Genomic DNA, 24,627 nt, shown 5'->3' with positions numbered 1-24,627 from the left:
CCTCCACTCCCCAACTGTTGACTCCATAACTATAGTCACAGTTGTAGTCTCAGCAGGATCTTCACTCATTTGACAGTGTTTATGGGGCATCTTCTGTGTGGCAGTGCAGCTAGGGATTGCAGCAAGGAGCAGAACAGATGTTTTCAACTTTTAGCTCGTGAGGTAGGCACCATGCTTCATGCATGTCCCAGTGTCAGGAAGAAATATGTTACTGAATTTCAGTACACGTTTTCCAGGGACACATACACGCATGCTGAAAGCCTTGGGGAATGTATAGAAATGACCAGCCTAAATTTGAGCTGATAGTTTTCTGGGAGATGGGGGGTCGGGTCTGGGAAGGCATGGGAGGCTTGGGGCAGGAGCAGGCATGGCCCAGGTTAGAAGGCTTTGGGGAACAAGAAGATAGCTGTGCTGAGGGGAATGTAGATGGGAGCCAGCTCTTGTGGGCAGGGGAAGGGATTTGGGGGGCAGGCTACTGGGGCTTTGAGCCAGGCAGCTGTGGAAAGGTGCTCTTGGGTATCCAGGGAGACTGAGAAGAGCAGATTGCAGGGACTATGGGGTGGGTATCTAGAAGGAAATGCTGAGGCTGGCAGAGGGCAGGGGGAGGTGGCTGCTGCTGCTGTCCAGGCAAGAGGTGACAGCAGCTGGGGACCAGAGTGATGGCATCAGAGGTATAGGAAGTTGACTGGCAGGGCAGTAGAGGCCAAGTTGTTAGGCTCTAGGAGGATAGGATATGCACAGGGTGGTTGGAAATGGGCTCAGAGCAATCAGAGGACTCCCCAGAAATGCCACTGACCAAGAAGCGGGGAGCACAGGATTCAGTTACACATGAGGAGCCTGTGGTGTCTCCCACAGAGAGTGTGGAGGATGGAGAGTTGAGGAAGGATCCCACAGAGGAAGGGGAAACCAAGGGGCTGCATCTTTAGGGAAATAATCCTGGAATGAGGGAGGAACAACTGTCTCTGAAGCCCTTGAGAAGCCAGTTCACACAAAACCAGCCTGAAGAAATCTACTGGGCTCAGCAACATGCAGGTGCTCGCTGAGTGCACTAGCATCCCTCCACCCCCAATGCTGGGCCCCCAGTCCTGGCTCCTGCTCTGTGAGAGGAGGTCGGGCCCCAGCACCAGCCAAGCAACTCCCAGTGTAGTGGCCTTGTGGCCACTTGGAAGTAAACACATGGGACCACCTTCCAAACCTACAGCAGTTGTAGGCTCACAGGTTGGGCAGAACTCAGACTTGCAGGATCTTGGAGGCCCAAAGATTTGGGCCTTTATCATAAAAGAAAGCAAAGTGCAGAGTGACATGACCAGATTTGGATTGTGAAAGAATTTCTGCCAGTAGTTTAGAAAATAGCAGGAGTAATCTGAATGCCAAACAGGGTTAAATTTATCCATATTCACCTCTCCTATTGCTGTTTTGCTCTACACACACACAAATCTACACATACCCTTTTAAAATATTTTCTGAAATCATTGGAGATAATTGTAAACATTATGACTCTTTACTGCTAAATATTTCTTGTTTTGTAAGAACAAGGACACTCTCCTGCATATCCACAGTGTCATTATCACACATGGGAAATTTGGGATGAATATACTGCTTATTTAATTTGCACTCCACATCCAGATTTCGCCAGCTATTTTGGTATATTCTTTCTAGATTGTTCACTCACCCTTGATCTAATCAAGGATCAGGCCATGCATTTAGTTAATCACATCTCTTTAATATCCTTTTTATAAAAGTTTATTGAGAGAGAGAGAGAGTAGGGGAGGGACAGATTGAGAGAGAGAGAGAGAGAGAGAGAGAGAATCCCAAGCTGTTTTAATAGCACAGAGCCTGATTTGGGGCTTGATCCCACAAACCATGAGATCATGACCTGAGCCAAAATCAAGAATTGGTCGCTCAACTGACTGAGCCACCCAGGTGCCCAATATCCTTTAATCTAAGAGTGTCTCCATCTTTTTTATTAATTTTTTTGTGAATGGATGTTGACTTTTTTTAATCATAGTAAATATACACAATGTAAAATCGGCCATTTTAACTGCTTTTAAGTATATAATTTAGTGGTATTAAACATACACAACATGCAGTCATCACTGCTTTCAACTTCCAAAAATTTTTCATCATTCCAAAGGGAAACTCTCTACCTATTAAACAATAACTATTGCTAGTATTTTATGAGGATTTTAGCATCAATATTGGTAAAGGATATTGGTCTCTGGTTTTCCTGTAGTGCCTTTATCTGACTTTGATATCATAGTAATTCTGGTCCTGTAGAATGAATCAGGAATTGTCCTCTCCTCTGCAAATTTTGGAAGAGCTTGAGATGGATTTACATTTTCCTCTTTAAATGTTTGGTAGAGGGCGCCTGGGTGGCTTAGTCGGTTAAGCGTCCGACTTTCGCTTGGGTCATGATCTCGCGGTTCGTGGGTTCGAGCCCCGCGTCAGGCTCTGTGCTGACTACCAGCTCAGAGCCTGGAGCCTGTTTCAGTCTGTGACTCCCTCTCTCTCTGACCCTCCCCTGGTCACGCTGTCTCTCTCTCTCTCCTATAAATAAATAAAACATTAAAAAATTTAAAAAAATAAATAAATAAATAAATGTTTGGTAGAACTCACCAGGGAATCCTGGTAGCTCCTGGGCTTTTCTCTTACAAGTTGTTTGATTAACTAACTCAATCTCCTTACTAGTCATAGGTCCAATCTGATTTTTTGTTTCTTCATGAGTAGGTTTGGCAGATTATGTGTATCCAGGAATTTGGACATTGATTTTTTTTAAGAATTAAGACTAGGTCTGTTGCAGAATTCCTCCATTTGAATATTTGATTTTCCCCTTGGTTAGATTCCTTCTTATATCTCATGCTTTCTTTATGGAACCTTTTTCTTTCTAATGTGTAGTATTTACAAGTTCCCTTAGTGAAACTCTCTTGGAGTAAATTCTCTCAGTTTCTGTTTCTCTGAAGATATCTCAAAATTCCCTCATTTTTTAAAGCTTTTGTTTTTTTTAATTTATTTATTTTTAAAGAGTTTATTGTCAAATTGGTTTCCATATAACACCCAGTGCTCATCCCAAAAAGTGCCCTCCCCTATGCCCATCACCCTCCTTTCCCCCTCCCCCACCTCCCATCAGCCCTCAGTTTGTTCTCAGCATTCAAGAGTCTCTCATGGTTTGCCTCTCTCCCTTTCCCCCACCATTTCCCCCCTTCTTCTCCCCCATGGTCCTCCGTTAAGTTCCTCCTAATCCTTCTATACGTGCAAACATATGATATTTGTCCTTCTCTGCCTGACTTATTTTGCTAAGCATAACACCCTCAAGGTCCATCCACGTTGCTACACATGGCCAGATTTCATTCTTTCTCATTATCATGTAGTATTCCATTGTATAAATAAACCACATCTTCGTGATCCATTTGTCTGTTGATGGACACTTAGGCTCTTTCCATGTTTTGGCCTTTGTTGAGAGTGCTGCTATGAATATTGGGTACATGTGCTCCTATGCATCAGCACTCCTGTATCCCTTGGGTAAATTCCTAGCAGTGCTATTGCTGGGTCATAGGGGAGTTCTGTTGCTAATTTCTTGAGGAACCTCCATACTATTTTCCAGAGGGGTTGCACAAGTTTACATTCCCACCAACAGTGTAGGAGGGACTCCACATCCTTTCCACATCCTCGCCAGCGTCTAGAGTCTCCTGATTTGTTCATTTTAGCCACTCTGACTGGCATGAGGTGGTATCTCAGTGTGGTTTTCATTTGTATTTCCCTGATGAGGGATGCTGAGCATTGTTTCATGTGTCTGTTGGCCATCTGGATGTCCCCTTTGGAGGATATCATGTCTTCTGCCCATTTCTTCACTGGATTATTTTTTTTTCAAGTGTGGAGTTTAATGAGTTCTGTATAGATTTTGGATACTAGCCCTTTATCTGATATGTCATTTGCAACTATCTTTTCCCATTTCGTCTGTTGCCTATTAGTTTTATTAATTGTTTCCTTTGCCGTGCAGAAGCTTTTAATCTTGATGAGGTCCCAGTAGTTCATTTTTGCTCTTGATTCCCTTGCTTTTGGGGATGTGTCAAGTAAGAAATCGCTGCCGTGGAGGTCAAGGAGGTTGTTTCCTGCTTTCTCCTCTAGGGTTTTGATGGTTTCCTGTCTCACATTCAGGTCCTTTATCCATTTTTGAGTTTATTTTTGTGTATGGTATGATAAAGTGATCTAGTTCATTCTTCTGCATGTTGCTGTCCAGGTCTCTCACACCATCCATTAAAGAGGCTGTCTTTTTTTCCGTTGGACACTCTTTCCTGCTTTGTCAAAGATTAGTTAGCCATACATTTGTGGGTCCAGTTCTGAATTCTCTATTCTATTCCATTGGCCTATGTGTCTGTTTGTGTGCCAATACCATACTGTCTTGATGATGACAGCTTTGTAGTAGAGGCTAAAGTCTTGGATAGTGATGCTTCCTATTTGGTTTTCTTCTTCAATATTACTTTGGTTGTTCGGGGTCTTTTGTGGTTCCATACAAATTTTAGGATAGTTTGTTCTAGCTTTGAGAAGTATGCTGGTGCGATTTTGATTGGTATTGCATTGAATGTGTAGATTGCTTTGGGTAGTAATGACATTTTAACTATATTTATTCTTCCTATTCATGAGCATGGAATGTTTTTCCATTTCTTTGTGTCTTCTTTGATTTCCTTCATAAGTTTTCTATAGTTTTCATCATACAGATCTCCTATATCTTTTGTTAGGTTTATTCCTAGGTGTTTTATGGTTTTTTTTGTGCAATTGTGAATGGGATCAGTTTCTTGATTCTCTTTCTGTTGCTTCATTGTTGGTGTATAAAAATGCAACCGATCTCTGTACGTTGATTTTGTACCCTGCAACTTTGCTGAATTCTTGGATCAGCTCTAGTAGGCTTCTGGTGGAGTCTGTCCTGTTTTCTATGTATAGTATCATGTCATCTGTGAAGAGTGAAAGTTTGACTTCCTCTTTGCCAATTCTGATGTGTTTTATTTCCTTTTGTTGTCTGAGAGTGACATCCCTGTCGTGTTCCTGATCTCAGGGGGGAAGCTCTCAGTTTTTCCCTATTGCAGATGATGTTAGCTGAGGGCTTCTTATAGATGGCTTTTATGATGTGTAAGTATTTTTGAAAGATAGTATTCCTGGGAACACAAATCTAGATTAAAGAGGTGTTCTCTGCCCTTTGAACATATTCAATATCATCAAGATTCCACTGTTGACATTAGGTAGTCTGTTCTGTTTAGTTGTTGCTGTTTATGTGTATTAGTTTCCTATGGCTGCTGTAACAAATTACCCCAAAGTTAGTGACTTAAAACAACATAATTTATTATTTTATAGTTTTGGAGCTTAGAAGTTGGAAATGGGTATGACTGGACCAAAATTAAGATGTTGGCAGGGTTGCCTTCCTGTCTAGTGGTTATAGAAGAGAATTACTATTCTTACCTTTGTAGCTTCTGTGGGCTGCTTGCATTCCTTGTTTCTGGCCCCCTTCCATCTTTAAAGACAGTAATGACTGTCAGGTCCACCTTACATCACATCACTCTGACACCCACTCTCCTGCCCCTTTCCTTCATGTTTAAGGACACTGTGATTACATTGGACCCATCTGGATGATCCAAGATCTACAGTTGTAGCTTATTCATATGGTTCGTTGCTGTGGAGTGTTGTGTGAATATACCACAATTTACTCATTCACTTGTTGATGGGGATTTGAGTAGTGTTTAGTTTTTGGTTATCACAAATAGAACTACTAAGAAAGTTCTTGTCCATGTCTTTTGGATTTATGTTGGTGATCGGATATAGGTGTGGTTTTCTTTCTACCTGTCCTGTTTAGAAAGACATTGTGCCCACTGAATTTGTGTTTTATGAAAAACTCCTAGCCATTATTTAATTATTATTTTTCTAAGTGGACTTCATATCCAACATGAAGCCAAATGCAGGGTTTGAATTTATGATCCTGAGATCAAGATCTGAGCTGAGATCAAGAGTCAGACAATCAACTGACTGAGCCACCCAGGTGCCTCTTCCAGCCATTATTTTTAAAACATTGATTTTCTCTTGCCCTACAATTAGATGTATGATGTTAGGTCTTTTCATTTTCCCTCCATCTTTTTCCCTTCCATATCTTTTATCTTTTCTCACTTGTCTCATTCTTGGTGCTTTTTATTTTATTTTTTTTCAGAGGTGGCTTTTTCCACGTATGTTGTGGTGATCTTTGATTGTGTCCTCATGTTTACATGATGTTAATCGCTGGGAATCTGAGGAGCCATAGCAGAGGGTGCTTTCTGTAGAAAGGGTGGATATTGCTTTTGCTGAGAAAGGAGAGCCTGCTAATCTGGGGCCACTTTAACCTCTTTCTAGGGCACTAGCTTAGTGCAGGAGTCCATGCTGCTGATGGCATAGGCATTGGCCTCAGGGTAGCTCTATCTTTATATTGCTTAATACTTAAAGCTGGATTTCAGTTTCTAGGTATTTGTTTTGTTAGAGGGCCCTTGGAGGTTTCCATTACCGTCTGTGAGGACAATCACCCATTATATGATCATCTTCACACTGCTCTAATTGCGTGGTGTGGTAAGGGGGATGGGATAGGACAGCCTTCAGCTTATCTGCGGTCCAGGAAGCTTTAAGTGGGAACCGCCTCCCCCCACCCCCAACATACATCCACTGAATCAATTTGTTTTCTGTTTTGGAGCCAGAATGGCACTTTCCAAACACAGACCTCATTTGTTTCACTCCCTTGCTTGAAACCTTTTACTGCTTTAAAAATTCCAGTGACTTCTCTTTCTTTATTTTTCTCTTTAGTTTCTCATGAGATAAAATGAAGTCATATTTATGCTTATGAAGAAGGCACTTATGCTTGGTATTATAAGCATATTAACATAAAATGAACATGACAAGATCATGTGGCTTCGAGTATTTTTAGCCTAAAAAAAAATTAGAAGCTAATGCCAGATAGGGACCTATGGGGGAAATAAATGTCAACCAGACCACTATCTATTAAGAATAAATATCTTGGGCAGCACATGGGTTTTAAGCTGTCTCTTTTGTGATTTTTACTGGTAAATAAATTGCTCGTCTGTCATATGTCAGTGGTGTTATATAAGTGGAGACCTCTATGTTATCAGAAAGCAAAAATGGCTCCAGGCAGACATGGTTCATGTAGTAACTGTTCATGCTTATTTCTTTCCATTGAGGCATCCACCTTGTATCATGTCTCTCTCTATACACTGATGTGGGCATCTTCCCAGTTTCTCCTCCCTAGTGTTTGACCTCAGTGTACAATGAGGGGAGCTCTCCCTAAAGAGGAAAATGTGTTTTGGTCTTCTGATTCCTTGTGTTCCTTAGCTCTGTGCCAGAGTTCTCTGGTGAGGGATGAATATCCTTTGCCGTAACCTGAGGACCCACAGCCAGTGGTGAGCATACTGTGAGCATACTTCTATTTCAGTTAGTGGTTATAAGATGCAGTAACAGATTAGCCATAAACTTAAACAGAACCAAGGTGCTTAAATACATTAGTGAGTTGTTGATTGTGTAACTGTTTTAGAAGGTAAGAAAGCTTTATTTTCTGTAGCTTATTGCTTAGGAGATGCAAACCATGGCATGTTAGCAGTTCATAGAAAGAAGAACAGTGTGTCCTGTGCCATTAACCCGGGATGATGCAGGATCACCAAGACTTCCAGCTGCAAGACCAGACTCGTGTGGACTGCATGTGGTGACCAGCTCCTGGAGTCCCCACCTTCTTTTTTCCATTTTTTTCATGCAGAATAGAGTTGGATAGGCTTTCTGAAGAAAATACATTGTTGAAAAATGAGCTGGGAAGGATTCAGCAAGAGCTTGAAGCTGCAGAAAAGACAAATGACGCACAGAGGTAAGGGCCTGGCTCAGTCATTCTACCTAGATTCCAGTCTGCAACATGCTTTGTGTTTTGGGCAATAAGCTTAGAAGGTACTGCTGTGGAAAGTGGGAAGTTTTGACACACCAACCCAGAGTTCCAGAAAAACCACAAAGGCAAGCAATGCTGACCTCTTACCAGGCCTGATAGGTGTGGGAGGGCTCAGATCCTGTTCCAGATGTTGACAGCCATCTTCATGCCTGGGCTCCTAAGTATGAGATGGAGCATGTGCATGGGGCAGCACAGTCAGCACCACAGTGGACAGCTCTAGCTCGGGCCACTTCTCTCTGAAGTCTGTATAAGCACTTTCCACCCCTAAGTTGCTGCTCCACATCATGCCACAGAGTGGGGGTGGGAGGAGAGTGAGTATTTCTTTAGCAGTAAGAGATGCTTCTGGGGCCTTTTTGGAATCTGTTTTTTCATGTTTTGTTAATGATTTTGGTTGGGCTTCTCCACGTTTTGTGGATTTCAGTGGATTAGAATAAGGGGTAGAGGAGCGGGAACTGACGCAGGAGAAACTGTGTTTGTGGAGGGAGAAGAGCACAGAGTACCTGTCAGTAGCTTTCTGCTTTCACTACCTTAGTTTTATCCAAGCACAACTTTTGTTTGACTTTTTTTTTTTTAAGTCTGAAATTCAACATGATTAAAATATGCTATCCAGAGCAGATGGTCAACAACGGATTGCTATCATGTGATAGCATTTCTGAAATCTAAGTTTTTCCCCCTCTGGAAACTGTTGTTTTTCTAATTTGCTGCCAGGACCCATTTCCCAACAGACCCCAGCAGATACAAGGTTGTTTTGGTCCTATTTATGCTGCTTAGTGTGAATGGTCACAGGTTTTGCTAAAGAGGTATTATTGTGTGTGACTGAAGAATGTCATGGAGGGTGTTTGCTCTTATTGTGGTACTGGCAATGTTCCTCTGGCTCCGATGGTCAGAGTCCTGACTGGGTGGGCAGCGTCAGTGGTGTAGGACAGTGACAGAGCAGGTGTGAGGGTCTGTTTTGTGGCTGCAAATCCAATGCCAGGGAAAAAAAGAAACTGGCTGGTCAGTGATATTGTCAATTTTGCTTCTCTAACAGGAAGGAAATTGAAGCTTTAAAGAGAGACAACGAAAAGGCCTGCTCTGAAATGGAAGAACTCAACAAACAGGTCAGGTATTGACTCCTGCATGACGCTTAACACCACTCTCCTTTTTTCATTATTTTGAGATAATTTCAAACTTACAGGAAGGAAGGACAGAATTTTTTTCTGAAAGATCTGAGAGTGAGTTGCCAAGCCATCAGCCCCTTCCCTGGCTCCAAGGATATGAATGTGGATGCAGAAGTGCTGCCTGAGCCCCCGCCCCATTGAGCTTTGCCAGCTGTCCTTGCACCTTCAGAATCACATGGCTCCTTCAGTTGGTCCTTGGATTTTAGGACTGGGGTGCTTTTGCAGATTACAAACAGATATTTTATAGGAAATAATTCCGTTTGGTTGTCTGATGTTCCCTTGTGATTAGATTTAGATTAGGTCTCGTTGGCATAATTTGTTCCATTACTAGTTAGGTGGTATTGGCCAGGCTTCTCCACAGTAAGGTTACCTTTCCATTTGTAATGGTGAGTGTTGTATGGTAGATACTTTTTTTTTTCTTTCATAGTTTATTGTCAAGTTGGTTTCCATATAACACCCAGTGCTCATCCAACAAGTGCCCTCCTCCATGCCCATCACCCTCCTTCCCCTCCCCCGACCCCTATCAGCCCTCAGTTTGTTCACAGTATTCAAGAGTTTCTCATGGTTTGCCTCCCTCCCTCTCCCCAACTATTTTTTCCCTTTCTCCTCCCCCATGGTCTTCTTAAGTTTCTCCTGATCCACTTATAAGTAAAAACATATGGTATCTGTCTTTCTCTGCCTGACTTATTTCACTCAGCATAACATGTATGGTAGATACTTTAATATTATGTACAATATGTAATTTACATAATATTCCCTATCAAACTCTTATACCCTTATTTTATTTCTTGCTTTGATGAAGGCCAGGTGGTAACTAATTCCACCATTCCTTTTATATTTATTGGGTTTTTAAAAATTTTTTTTAACATTTATTTTTGAGACAGAGAAAGACAGAGCATGAGCTGGGAAGGCGCAGAGAGAGAGGGAGACACAGAATCTGAAACAGGCTCCAAGCTCTGAGCTGTCAGCACAGAGCCCAACGCGGGGCTCGAACCCCTTGGACCAGGAGAGATCATGACCTGAGCCGAAGTCGGACACTTAACCGACTGAGCCACCCAGGTGCCCCTTATTGGTATTTTAAATGTGTAAGGAAGAGCTTTCTTTTCTGTTCACTTATTTATTCATTACATCATCATATTACTATCCAAGCTCCTGTTTTACTCAATGGGTTATAATTCATTACCATCAGTATTTATTTTTGTGCTCAAATTGTCTCAGATTTGGCTAATGAGAGCCCCTTCACAGTGGTTTCTGGTTCTCCAGATGAACGTTGATCGTTTTTTGAACACTTCTTTACTTTCTGGTACCCTTGGATATTCCAGGTTCATCTAATACTTCTCTTGCCTGAGCTCTGTGATCAGCTACTCCCCCAAGGAGCTTCTGGTGACCATTAGTGTAGAATAGTGTTTGGATACTAAGACCTGAGCATCCAGATTGCCCACTGCTCCTGGGACATCACTACTTCCAGGCATAGTTAGTGGATAGAGTTAGGGAGTGTGTATGTACTTAGAGTTTCATGAATGAATCTGCATATAGTTCATGAACAATATTTATTTATATATCTCTCTCTATTGAAAATCATAAATTCAAACCCATATATGCAGTTTCTACCTAATATCTTAGGATGATCCTAATTTCTCCCTTTCCATATTCGTAGCTTATATCTCCAACAGTGAGAATCCTGGTTGTATCCTCAGAAGATCTACTTACTGTTGATTAATCTCCCTTACCCCATGCATAAATGCCCTTCCTGCTCTGTTTCAGCACTGACCCTACACTGGTCCTCTTTCTGCTCCCTTAACACAGATGCTTTTCTTACTTGGTCTCCTTTACTGGCATTTGGGTGGATTATTAAGGAGAAAGCACACAAGCTGGGGTGTGTCATTCTTGGTTTTTTTAATTCTTTTTTAATTGATACCGTTATTGATAATTATAGACTCACATAGTTATAAGAAATATAGCAAAATCCTTTATACACTTTGATCAGTTTCCCCCAATGGTAACATTTTTTAAAAAGTTTTTATTTAAATTTCACTTAGTTAACATACAGTGTAATACTAGTTTCAGGTTTACAATGTAGTGATTCATCACTTAAATACAGCACCCAGTGCTCATCATGATAAGTGCAGTCCTAAATCCCCATCGCCTGTTTCACCCATCCCCCCACTCACCTCCATTCTGGTAACCATCAGTTCTCAATAGTTAAGAGTCTCTTTCTTAGTTTGCCTCTCTCTTTTTTTCTCTATTCACCTTTGTTTTGTTACTTAAATTTTTTTAATGTTTTATTTATTTTTGAGAGACAGAGACAGAGTGTGAGTGGGGGAGGGCTAGAAAGAGGGGGACACCGAATCTGAAGCAGGCTCCAGGCTCTGGGCTGTTGGCACAGAGCCTAACACAGGGCTCAAACCCACGAACTGTGAGATCATGACCTGAGCCAAAGTAGGACAATTAACCAACTGAGCCACCCAGGCACCCCTTCTTTGTTTTGTTTCTTAAATTGCACATGAGTGAAATCATATGGTATTTGCTTTTCTACAGTTTATTTCGCTTAGCATTATACTCTCTAGCCCCATCTCAGTCATAATAAAAAATAAAATGGAAAGATTTTATTCTTTTTTATGGCTGAATAATATTCCGGTGTGTGTGTGTGTGTGTGTGTGTGTGTGTGTGTGTGTACTTACATACATACACTCCACATCCTCTTTATCCACTCATCAGTTACTGACACTTGAGCTAGTTCCATAATGTGGCTATTGTAGATAATGCTGCCATAAACATTGGAGTGTATATATACTGTTGAATTAGTATTTTTAGTATGTATGCCATTGAATTAGTTTTCTGTGGATAAATGTCTAGTAGTGTGACTGCTGGATTATAGGGTAGTTCTATTTTTAACTTTCTGAAGAACTGCAATACTCTTCTTCAGACTGGCTGCACCAGTTTGCATTCCCACCAACAGTACAAGAGCTCTCCACTTTCTCCACATCCTCGCCAATGCCTGTTGTTTCTTGTGTTATGATTTTAGCCATTCTGACAGGTGTGAGGTGATATCTCATTATAGTTTTGATTTGTATTTCCCTGGTAATGAGTGATGTTAATCCTCTTTTCTTGTGTCTGTCGGCCATCTGGATGTCTTCTTTGGAAAATGGTCTATTCACTGGTCTTCCCATTTTTTAAATTGAATTATTGGTTTTTTGGGTGTTGAGTTTGATAAGTTCTTTATAGATTTTGGATACTAACCTTTTATTGGATATTTCATTTGCAATATCTTCTCCCATTCCATAGGCTGCCTTTTATTTTGTTGATTGTTTCCTTCATTCTATAGAAGCTTTTTACTTTGATGAAATCCCAATAGTTTATTTTGGCTTTTGTTTCCCTTGCCTCAGGAGGCATATTTAGAAAGAAGTTGCTGTGACTGATCTCAGAGACATTACTGTCTATGCTGTCTTCTAGGATCTTTCTGGTTTCAGGTCTCACATTTAGGTCATTAATCCATTTTCAGTATAATTTGTTGTATGCTGAAAGAAAGTAGTTCAGTTTCATTCTTCTGCATGTCGCTGTCCTGTTTTCCCAGCACCTTTTGTTGAAGAGACTGTCTCTTTCCCGATGGATAATCTTTCCTGCTTTGTTGAAGATTAATTGACCATATAGTTATGGTTCATTTCTGGGTTTTCTATTGTGTTCTATAGATCATTGTGTCTATTTTTGTGACAGTACCAAACTGTTTTGATTCCTACAGCTTTGTAATATAACTTAAAGTCCAGGATTGTGATGCATGCAGCTTTTCTTTTCTTTTTCAGGATTGCTTTGGCTATCCTGGGACTTTCTGTGGTTCCATACAAATTTTAGACTTGCTTATTCTAGTTCTGCGAAAAATGCTGTTGGTATTTGGAAAGGAATTGTATTAAATGGGTAGATTGCTTTTGGTAGCATAGACATTTTAGCAATATTTGTTCTTCTAACTCATGCTCATGGAAGTCTTTCCACTTCTTTGTGTCATTTTCAGTTCTTTCATCAGTGTTTTATTTTATAGTCTTTCAGCTCTTTGGTTAGGTTTATTCCTAGATATCTTATTTTCTTTGTATAATTATAAATGGGATTGATTCCTTAATTTCTTTCTTCTCCTTCACTATTGATGTATAAAATACAACAGATTTCTGTGCATTGATTTTGTATCCTGTAACTTTATAGAATTCTTTTATCAATTCTAGCAGGTTTTTTTGGTGGAGTCTTTCAGGGTTTCTCTGTATAGTATCATGTCATCTGCGTATGGTGAAACTTTCACCTCTTCCTTGCCAATTTGGATTCTTTTTATTTCTTTTTGTTGTCTGATTGCTATGACTAGGACTTCTAGTACTATGTGGAATAAAAGTAGTGTAAATGGACATTCCTGTCTTATTCCTGACCAGAGAGGAAAAGCTCTCAGTTTTCAAATCCCATTGAATGTTGCTAGCTCTGGATTTTTCATATATGGCCTTTATCATGTTGAGGTATATTTCCTCTAAACCTACTGTGTTGAGGATTTTTATCATGAATGGATGTTGTACTTTATCAAATGCTTTTTCTGCACCTATTGTAATGATCATATGGTTCTTACCCTTTCTTTTATTAATGCAATGTGCCGCATTTGCATTAATTTGCAAATTTGCAAATATTGAACCAGCCCTGCAACCCAGGAATAAACCCCACTTGATCATGGTGGTTTATTCTTTTAATGTATTGTTGGATTTGTTTTGCTAGCGTTTTGTTGAGAATTTTTACATCCATGTTCATCAGAGAAATAAGCCTGGATTTCTCTTTTTTGGTGGAGTCTTTGGTTTTGGTATCAGGGTAATGCTAACCACACAGAATGAATTTGGAAGTTTCCCTCCCTTTTCTAGTTTTTTGAATAGTTTGAGAAGAATAGGTATTAACTATTCTTTAAATGTTCAGTAGAATTGGGGCACCAGGGTGGCTCAGTGGGTTAAACATATGACTCTTGGTTTCGGCTCAGGTCATGACCTTGCAGTTCATGAGTTCAAGCCCCACATCAGGCTCTGAGCTGACAGTACGGAACCTGCCTCAGATTCTCTCTCCCTCTCTCTTTCTGACTCTCCCCTGCTCATTCTCTCTCTCTCTCTCCCTGTTTCTCAAAATAAATAAACTTAGAAAAATAAATATTTGGTAGAATTTGCCTGTGAAGCCATCTGATCCTGGACTTTTGTTTGTTGGGAGAATTTTGATTACTGATTCAATTTCCTTAGTGGTTATCGGTCTGTTCAAATTTTCTTTTTCTTTTTTCAGCTTTAGTAGGCTGTATGTTTCTAGGAATTTATCCATTTCTTCCAGGTTGTCCAATTTGTTGGCATGTAATTTTTCATAGTTTGTATTTCTGTGGTGTTGGTTTTTCTCCTCTCCTTTCTGTGATTTTTTTAATATTTGAGTCCTTTCTCTTTTAGTTTTGATTAGTCTGTTTAGGGGATTATCAATTTTGTTAATTTTTCAAAGATCTACCTCCTGGTTTCATCGATCTCTCTGCTTTTGGCTTTGTTTTGTTTTTTTAGTTTCTATATAATTTATTTCTGCTCTAATCTTTATTATTTCCTTCTATTGGTTTTGGGTTCTGTATGTTTTTCTTTTTCTAGCTCCTTTAGTTGTAAGGTTAGGTTGTGTATTTGAGATTTTTCTTCCTTCTTGAAGTAGGCCTGTGTCCCTATAAACTTCCCAAAGGTTTTGCTTTTGCTGCATCCCAAAGGTTTTGAATCTTCCCCTGGTAACATTTTATAAAACTATAGTATAATATCTTTATTAGTCAGCTAGGGCTGCCATAACAAAACACCAGAGACTGAATGGCTTACACAACAGAAATATATTTCCTGGGGTGCCTGAGTGGCTCAGTCGGTTGAACGTATGACTTTGGCTCAGGTCATGATCTCACGGTTTGTGGGTTCGAGCCCCACATCGGGCTCTGTGCTGACAGCTAGCTCAGAACTTGGAGACTGTTTCAAGTTCTGTGTCTCCCTGTCTCTCTGACCCTCCCCTGCTCACGCTGTCTCTCTATCTCAGAAATAAATAAAAACATTAAAAAATTTTTTTAAAAATATATTTCCTGGGGCGCCTGGGTGGCTCAGTCGGTTAAGTGTCCGACTTTGGCTCGGGTCATGATCTCATGGTTCGGTTCGAGCCCCACATCGGGCTCTGTGCTGACAGCTAGCTCAGAACTTGGAGACTGTTTCAAGTTCTGTGTCTCCCTGTCTCTCTGACCCTCCCCTGCTCACGCTGTCTCTCTATCTCAGAAATAAATAAAACATTAAAAAATTTAAAATATATATATATATTTCCTTACAATTCTCAAGGTTGGCAGTCTAAGAGCAAAGGGTTGGTGGGTTAATTTCATGAAACCTCTCTTATAGATGGCTATCTTCTTCCTGTGTTCTCACATGGTCTTCCCTCTTACATGCTGGTATCCTAATTTCTTAATAGGACACTGTCAGATTAGAGTCCACTCACAGCATCTCATTTTCCCTTAACCACCTCTTTAAAGACCTTGTCTCTAAATACAGTCACATTCTGAGGTATTGAGAATATGAACTTCAACATATGAATTTTGGGTGGAAGAAATTAGACTATAACAAATACCATAACCAAGCTATTGATGTTGATACAATCCATGGGCCTTATTCACATTTCCTGTTTTACTTGTGTACTCGTGTGTGTCTCTGTGTGTCTGTGTATGTATGTTTGTATTGGTGTCTGTCTGTCTGTATGTGTGTATGTATGTGTCTGTGTGTATCTGTGCAGGGGAGTGTGTGTATTGAGTTCCATAAGATTTTATTGCCTCTGTGGGTTTGTGTATCCACCACCACAGTCAAGATACTGAACTGAACAGTTTCAACTCCTCAAGGATCCTTCATGTTGTTCTTTTACAACCATACCTACCTACCTCCAGCCTCCAGCCCCAACCCCTGACAAGTACTCATCAGTCCTTGATTTCTGAAAGTATCATCTCAAATGTTATTTAAAAAGAATCACACAGGGGTGCCTGGGTTGCTCAGTCAGTTGAGCGTCTGATTTTGGCTCAGGTCATGATCTCACGGTTCATGGGTTTGAGTCCTGCATCGGGCTCTGTGCTGACAGCTCAGAGCCTGGAGCCTGCTTCGGATTCTATGTCTCCCTCTCTCTCTCTGCCCCTCCCCGACTCATGCTCTGTTTCTGTCCCAAAAATAAATAAACATAAAAAATTAAAAAAAAAAAGAATCACACAGAATGTAACCTTTGACAGTGACTTTTCTCGCACATCACAATTCCCTGGAGATTCATCTAAGCATTGCCTGTACAGTAGTTAGCTTCTTTTTATTGCTGAATATTAGTCCGTGGTGTTGATGTCCCACAGTTGAACACTCACCTTTTATTTTTTTTTAATTTTTAAAAATGTTTTTATTTTTATTTTTATTTTAATATTTTTTATTTATTTCTAGGAGAGAGAGAGAGAGACAGCGTGAGCAGGGGAGGGTCAGAGAGAGAGGGAAACACAGACTCCGAAACAGGCTCCAGGCTCTGAGCTGGCAGTCAGCACAGAGCCCGACGCGGGGCTCGAACCCACGAACCGCGAGATCATGACCTAAGCGAAAGTCGGACGCTTAACCGACTAAGCCACCCAGGCGCCCCTAAAAATGTTTTTAATTTAAAAAAAATTTTTTTAATGTTTATTCATTTTTGAGAGAGGGCAGAGAGAGAAGTTGGGGAGAGGCAGAGAGTGAAGGAGACACAGAATCCAAATATGGCTTTAGGCTCTGAGCTGTCAGCACAGAGCCTGACACAAGGCTCAAACTCATGTACCGTGAGATCATGACCTGAGCCAAAGTCTGACACTTAACTGACTAAGCCACCCAGGCACTCCAACAGTCCCCTTTTAAACCTTTTTTTTTTTTTTTTAATGTTTGTTTATTTTTTGAGTGAGAGAGAGACAGACGTGAGTAGGGGAGGGACAGAGAGGAAGGGAGACACAGAATCTGAAGCAGGTTGCCATAGGCTGGAGCATTTAAGCAGTAATAATTTATCGTCTCATAGCTTTGGAGGTTAGAAGTCCAGGACAAGGTACTGGCTGATTTGGGTGCTGGTGAGAGCCCTATACCTGGCTTACAGACAGCTGCCTTCTCACTGTGTCCTCACATGGCCTTTCTTCTGCATGGGCACTCAGAGGGAGAAAGACAGTGCTCTACTTCTTAAAAGGTCACAGTCTTGTCAGATTAGGGACCCACCCATATGAGCTCATTTAACCTTAATTAATTTCCTCCTGAAAGCTTTATCTCCAAATACAGTCACAGTGGGGGTTTAGGAGCCTCAACATAGGAATTTGGAGGTGACACAGTTCAGTCAATAGCCATTACTTTACTCCCACTTGCTAGAAGGCTGAGGAGATTCTCTCTGTTGTTAGGTCAAGAACCTAGTATGTCTCAGGAAAGTTGAGGGCTCCCCTGAGACCATGACTTTTTAACTCACCAGCTATCCAGATGTGGCCTCCAGCATTTGTCCTTACTAGTCCCCTTTCTGGTAAGCTGTGAACCATTAGTCTGTCTCTCTAGTTATTAGTTATTAGTTATTGGTTTGCCCTACGACTGCAGTTCTCTGATGGATTCTAAGAGGAGTTGTTGATTTGAATTTACTCAGCCTTTTTCTTATAGAGAAGATAGAGCTCTTGTCAGACCAGAGACTGGAACTAGTATTATGTTTCTATTTTTTTATTGTTCTTGATTGATCAATTGATATTTATTTATTTATTTATATAAGTTATTGTCAACTTAGCTAACATACAATGTGTGCTCTTGGTTTTGGGGATAGATTCCCATGATTTATCACTTACATACTTACATACACTTACATACAACACCCAGTGCTCATCCCAACAAATCCCTCAGTGCCCATCACCCATTTTCTCCTCTCTCCTGCCCCCTCCCCCCATCAACCCTCAGTTTGTTCTCTGTATTTAAGAGTATTTCATGGTTTGAAAATGTTTTTTCCCTTTCCCTTCTCACATGGTCTTCTGGTAAGTTTCTCAAGTTCCACATATAAGTGGAAAACATGAAACATGATATCTGTCTTTCTCTGATGGACTTATTTCACTTAGTATAATACCATCCATTTCCATCCATGTTGTTGCAGATGGCAGGATTTCATTCTTTCTCATTGCCAAGTAGTATTCCATTGTATAAACCACATCTTCTTTATCCGTTCATCAGTTGATGGACATTTGGGCTCTTTCCATAATTTGGCTATTGTCGAAAGTGCTGCTCTAAAAATGTATTCCTGTGAATCAGCACTCCTGTATCCTTTGGATAAATTCCTAGTAGTGATATTACTGGGTTGTAGGGTAGTTCAATTTTTAATTTATTTTTAATATTTTTAAATTTTTTTTACTTTGGAGAGTGAGGGAGGGAGGGGGAGAGAGACACAGAGAGAATGAGCAGAGGAGGGACAGAGATGGAGACACAGAAACCAAAGCAGGCACCCGTCTCTGAGCTGTCAGTACAGAGCCTGATGCAGGACTTGAACTCAGAGGGCATGAGATTATGACCTGAGCCGAAGTCGGATGTTGAACTGACTGAAACACCCAGGTGCCCCTATATTGCTAATTTTCTGAGGAACCACTACACTGTTTTTCAGAGTACCTGCATCAGGTTGCATTCCCGCCAACAGTACAAGAGGGTTCCCGTTTCTCTACATCCACACCAACTTCTGTTGTTTCCTGAACTGTTAATTTTAGCCACTATGGTGTGAGGTGATATCTCAGTATGGTTTTGATTTGTATTTCCCTGATGGTGAGTGATGTTGAACATCGTTTCATGTGTCTGTTGACCAGAATCTGGATGTCTTCTTTGGAAAAGTGTCTATTCATGCCTTTTGCACATTTCATCACTAGGTTATTTGTGGTTTAGGTATTGAGTTTGGGAAGTTCTTTATAGATTTTGGGTACTAAGCCTTTATCAGATATGTCATTTGCAAATATCCTCTCCCATTCTGTCAGTTGCCTTTTAGTTTTGTTGGTTATTTCCTTTGCAGTGCAGAAGCTTTTTATCTTGATGAAGTCCCACTAGTTCATTTTTGCTTTTATTTCCCTTGCCTTTGGAGACGTGTCGAGCAAGAAACTGCCACGACTGAGGTCAAAGAGGTTGTTGCCTGTTTTCTCCTCTAGAGTTCTAATGGTTTCCTATCTCACATTTAGATCTTTCATCCATTTTGAGTTTATTTTTGTGTATGATTTTTGTGGTTCCCTACAGATTTTAGGATTGTTTGTTCTAGCTTTGAGAAGAATGCTGGTATAATTTTGATTGGAATTGCATTGAATGTGTAGATTGCTTTGGGTCGTATTGATATTTTAACAATATTTGTTTTTCCATTTCTTTGTATCTTCAATTTCTTTAATAAGTTTTCTATAGTTTTCATCATACAGATCTTTTACATCTTTGGTTAGGTTTATTCTTAGGTATTTTATGGTTCTTAGTACAGTTGTAAATGGGATCAATTTCTTGATTTCTCTTTCTGTTGCTTCATTATTGGTGTATAGAAATGCATCTGATTTCTGTACATTGATTTTTTGTATCCTGTGACTTTGCTAAGTTCATGTGTCATTCTAGTAGTTTTTTGGTGGAGTCTTTCAGGTTTTCCATGTAGAGTATAATATCATCTGTGAAAGTGAAAGTTTGATTCCTTCTTTGCCAATATGGATGCCTTTTATTTCATTTTGTTGTCTGATTGCTGAGGTTAGGACTTCCGACACTATGTTCAACAACACTAGTGAGAGTGGACATCCCTGTCATGCTCCTGATCTGAGGGGGAAAGTTCTCAGTTTTTCCCCATTGAGGATGATATTAGCTGTGGGCTTATCATATGTATGGCTTTTATGATTTTAGGGTATGTTCCTTCTATCCTGACTTTCTTGAGAATTTTTATTAAGAAACGATGCGTATTTTGTCAGGTGCTTTTTCTGCATCTATTGACAGGATCATATGGTTCTTATCCTTTTCTTCTATTATTGTGATGTATCACATTGATTGATTTGCAAATATTGAAGCAGCCCTGCAGCCCAGAAATGAATCCCACTTGATCATGGTGAATAATTCTTTTAACATACTGTTGAATTTAATTTGCTATTATCTTGTTGAGAATTTTTGCATCCATGTTCATCAGGGATATTGGCTTGTAATTCTCTCCTTTTTTATGGGGTCTCTGGTTTGGGAATCAAAATAACACTGGCTTCACAGAATGAGTATGGAAGCTTTCTTTTCGTTTCTGTATTTTTGGAATGGCTTAAGAAGAATAAGTATTGGGGCGCCTGGGTGGCTTAGTTGGTTAAGCGTCCGACTTTCGCTTAGGTCATGATCTCGCAGTTCGTGGGTTCGAGGCCCGCATCAGGCTCTGTGCTGACTGCCAGCTCAGAGCCTGGAGCCTATTTCAGAGTCTGTGTCTCCCTCTCTCTCTGACCCTCCCCTGCTCACGCTGTCTCTCTCTTTCTCTCCTAGAAATATATATATATATATATATATGTATTATATATATATATGTATTATATATATATGTATTATATATATATATATGTATTATATATATATATATAGAAGGATAAGTATTAACTCTGCTATAAATGTCTAGTAGAATTCCTCAGGGAAGCAGTCTGGCCCAGGACCCTTATTGTTGGAAGATTTTTATTAACTGATTCAATTTCTTCACTGGTTATGGGTCTGTTCAAATTTTCTATGTCTTCCCATTTGAATTTTTGTAGTGTGTGGGTGTCTAGGAATTTGTCCATTTCTTTCAGGTTGTCCAGTTTGTTAGCATACAATTTTTCATAGTATTCTCTAATAACTGTATTTCTGTGGTGTTGGGTGTGATCTGTCTTTTTCCATTTGTGATTTTATCTATTTGAGCCCTCTTTTCTTTTTGAGAAGTCTGGCTAGGGATTTATAAATTTTGTTTATTTTTTCAAAAAAAAAACAGCTTAGTTTCATTGATCTGTTCTACTGTTTGTTTGGTTTCTTTGGATTCTATATTTATTATTTCTCTTCTTCTGCTGACCTTGGGGTTTCTTTGCTGTTCTACTTCTAGTTCCTTTAGGTATGCTGTTAGATTTTGTATTTGGGATTTTTCTTGTTTCTTGAGGTAGGCCTGAATTGCAGTGTATTTTCCTCTTAGGACTGCCTTTGCTGCATCCCAAAGAGTTTGGACTGTCATGTTTTCATTTTCATTTGCTTCCTTTTTAGAAAATTTCTTTAATTTCCTGGTTGACCTGTTAATTATTTAGTTAAGATGCTCTTAACCTCCATGCATTTGGAAGTTTTCCAAATTCTTTCTTGTGGTTGGTTTCATGTTTCTTAACATTGTGATCTAGAAATATGCATGGTATGATCCCAATTTTCTTATATTTACTGAGGGGTATTTTGTTACTCAGTATGTGATCTGTCTTGGAGAATGTTCCATGTACACTCAAGAAGAATGTGTATTCTATTGCTTTTGGACAAAAAGTTCTGAATATATTTGTCTTGTCCATCTGGTCCAGTGTATCATTCAGGACCATTATTTCTTTATTGATTTCTGCCTAGATGATTTGTCCATTGTTGTAAGTGGAGTATCAGAGTCATCTGCAAGTACCACATTCTTATCAATAAGGTTGCTTATGTTTGTGATTAATTGTTTTATACATTTGGGTGCTTCCGTATTTGGTTCATAAACATTTATAATTGTTAGCTCTTCTTGATGGATAGACCCCGTAATTATTATATAATGCCCTTCTTCATTTCTAGTTACAGCTTTTAGTTTAAAGTCAAGTTTATCTGATTGAAGTATGGCTACTTACTTCCAGTAGCATGATAGATGGTTCTCCATCCCCTCACTTTCAATCTGAAGGGGTCCTCAGGTCTAAAATGGGTCTCTTGTAGACAGCATATGGATGGATCTTGTTTTTTAATCCATTCTGATACCCTGTGTCTTTCTATTGGAGCATTTAGTCCATTTACATTCAGTGTTATTAGTGAAAGATATGGATTTAGTGTCATTGTTTTATCTGTATGTCTCATGCTTGTGGTGATATCTCTGGTCCTCTGTAGTCTTTGCAACATTCCACTCACAAGAGTCCCCCTTAGGATCTCTTGCAGGGTTGGTTTAGTGGTGATGAACTCCTTCCATTATTGTTTTTCTGGGAAAGCCTTTATCTCTCCTATTCTGAATGACAGCCTTGCTAGATAAACGATTCTTGACTGCATATTTTTCCTGTTTAGCACTTTGAACATTTCCTGCCACTTCCTTCTGGCGTGCTAAGTTTCAGTGGACATGTCTGCTACTACCCTTTCTCTTGTAGTTTAAGTACCGTTTGTCCCTAGCTGCTTTCAGAATTCTCTCTTTATCTTTGTATTTTACCAGTTTCACTATGATATGTCATGGAGAAGATTGATTTCTGTTATGTCTGAAAGAAGTTCTCTGTGCCTCCTGGATCTGGATGTCTGTCTCCTTCCCCAGATTAGGGAAGTTCTCAGCTATAATTTGTTCAAGTAAACCTTGTACCTCTCTCTCCCCTTTCTTCTTCTTCTGGAACTCCTCTATCATATGGATATTACTACGTTTCATTGAATCATTTAGTTCTCTAATTCTCCCTTTGTGATCTTAGCATTTTCTTATCTCTCTTTTTCTTGGCTTCATCATTTTGCATATTTTTTTCTTCTGTTTTACTTATTCACCACTCTGCTTCTTCAATCCTTGCTGTCACTGCATCTAGTTTATTTTGCACCTCATTTACAGAATTTAATTGGTTGTGACTATTTTTTAGTTCCTTAATCTTTGCAGCAGTAGATTCTCTGCTGTCTTGTATGCTTTTTTCAAGCCCAGCAGTTAATATTATGACCATTATTCTAATTTCTTGATCAGATATATTGTTTATATCTGTTTTGAGCAATTCTCTAGCTGTCATTTCTCCTGGAATTTATTTTGAGGAGATTTCTTCCATTTTGTCATTTTGGCTAGTTTTCTGCCCCTTATGTATTTTAATAGCTTGTTATGTGTCCAAGCACTACTATATTAAAAAGAGGTCATATACTGTCTAGGGCCTGGCCCTTCAGGAGGTGTTTTTGGAGTGTGTTATGGGCTGTCTGTTGTGACTCTGATTGCCTTATCTCCCAACTCATAGTGGTGGTTTGGACTTTCTACCAGGTGTGCTTTGATTTGTTCATTGAAGTAACCCTGGAAAAAAATATTTAAAAAGGGGGGTTATGGTGGAATCTTTGCATATCTCATGCAAAGAGAGAAATGACAGGGATGGGGAAAAAGAAAAGAGAAGAAAATTGACCAGGCAGAGAAACTATATGGCTTAATCCAGAAAGAGGGAAGAAAATAAAGAAGAAGGAGATACAGAAGAGTTGTAAAAATAATACATTAATATGTCTGCCTAACTAATCCAACAACCAGAATAACCAGACTAGAGAAGGGAAGAAGTAAGAGGAAGAAAAGGAAGAAAAAAATCTATATGTACATATAAGAACTGACAAAGAATTAAATCAGAAAATGCAAAACTCCTGGGTGCCTTGGAACTGGTGGCTGCACTGATCTGGAAGAGGAGCTGTGTGGTTGGTCAGTGTCAATCTGGCCCCAGTAGATACACAGTTACCAGGCGTGGAGGGGCCTGGTTTGCTGTAGGTGAGTCGGCCTCCACTGTGGCCCCTTGTCAGTTCCCTGAAGTCCCACCTTGTTGGTGATGGGAGAAAAATGGCAACACCCCAGTCTCTCCTTTCTTTACTGGGTGTCCCAAAGCACTCTATTTAGGCCATCCTCACAGTGCTGTGTGGGCCCAAGTGGGCTGGATTTTTCCACTCCACAGTCTCCCATGCCTTTGGCTGGGATTCAAACACTCTATCTTAAAGATCCCACTCCACATGCCCCGGTTCCAGGGTAGCGCCACTCTGCTTAGCCAGCCAACAAAGGGCCTCTGGCGGGTGGGCGCAAATAAGGTCTTCTGTCCTTGGAATGGCTCTTTGCCCTCTTCCCACAGCACTCAAGAGGAGACTCCCCACTGCAAGCTTTGCCTCTGAGCTAGTTATCCAGCCCAGAGCTGGTTCCCCTTGTCCCCAGGCATGCGAACATGGAAGCCGGCCCCAATCCAGAGAAAGCCCCGCAGTTAGAAATTGGATGTATCTTTATTTTTTCCATTCCCCAATCCATAGTTTTTCTCTTGTCCAAATACAATCCCACACTTCCACAGCCTCTCTTTCTCTTCCTTTGTCTCTCTGTAGAAGGGAATCGCTCCCCTCCCTTCCTACCCTGTCTGTTTTATCTCTCCCAGTTCACAATCATGCACCTATGGCCAGCCAAGTTGTCCCCATCGACCCTGGAAACGTCTCTGTCACTCTGCAGCCCGGACTGTTGGAATTCCAAGTCTTCTGACCTCAACACTGCTGTGTTTGAAGGACGAGGGAACTTCAGGTCTCCGCCTTGTTGACTGGCAGCCTGATTGATTTTTACTTGCCTGATTGATTTTTATTTAAATTCTAGTTAGTT

General features: G+C 40.2%; 1 protein-coding gene across 1 annotated transcript in view; it reads left to right on the top strand.

The window, feature by feature from the left end:
* Nucleotides 1-24,627, top strand: part of NINL (ninein like) — a 92,562-nt gene that overhangs the window by 50,243 nt on the left and 17,692 nt on the right. Inside the window, exons 18-19 of the mRNA XM_039225375.1 lie at nt 7,772-7,876; nt 8,982-9,051. Coding sequence (XP_039081306.1) covers nt 7,772-7,876; nt 8,982-9,051 — 175 coding nt within the window. The remainder of the gene's footprint in view (nt 1-7,771; nt 7,877-8,981; nt 9,052-24,627) is intronic.

The sequence above is a fragment of the Hyaena hyaena genome, unplaced genomic scaffold (assembly GCF_003009895.1).
Source record: "Hyaena hyaena isolate Hyena2069 unplaced genomic scaffold, ASM300989v1 scaffold_2105, whole genome shotgun sequence".
Classification (NCBI taxonomy): Eukaryota; Metazoa; Chordata; class Mammalia; order Carnivora; family Hyaenidae; genus Hyaena; species Hyaena hyaena.
The sequence above is the reverse complement of the archived record's forward strand: the minus strand, read 5'-3'. Positions and strand labels throughout refer to the sequence as shown.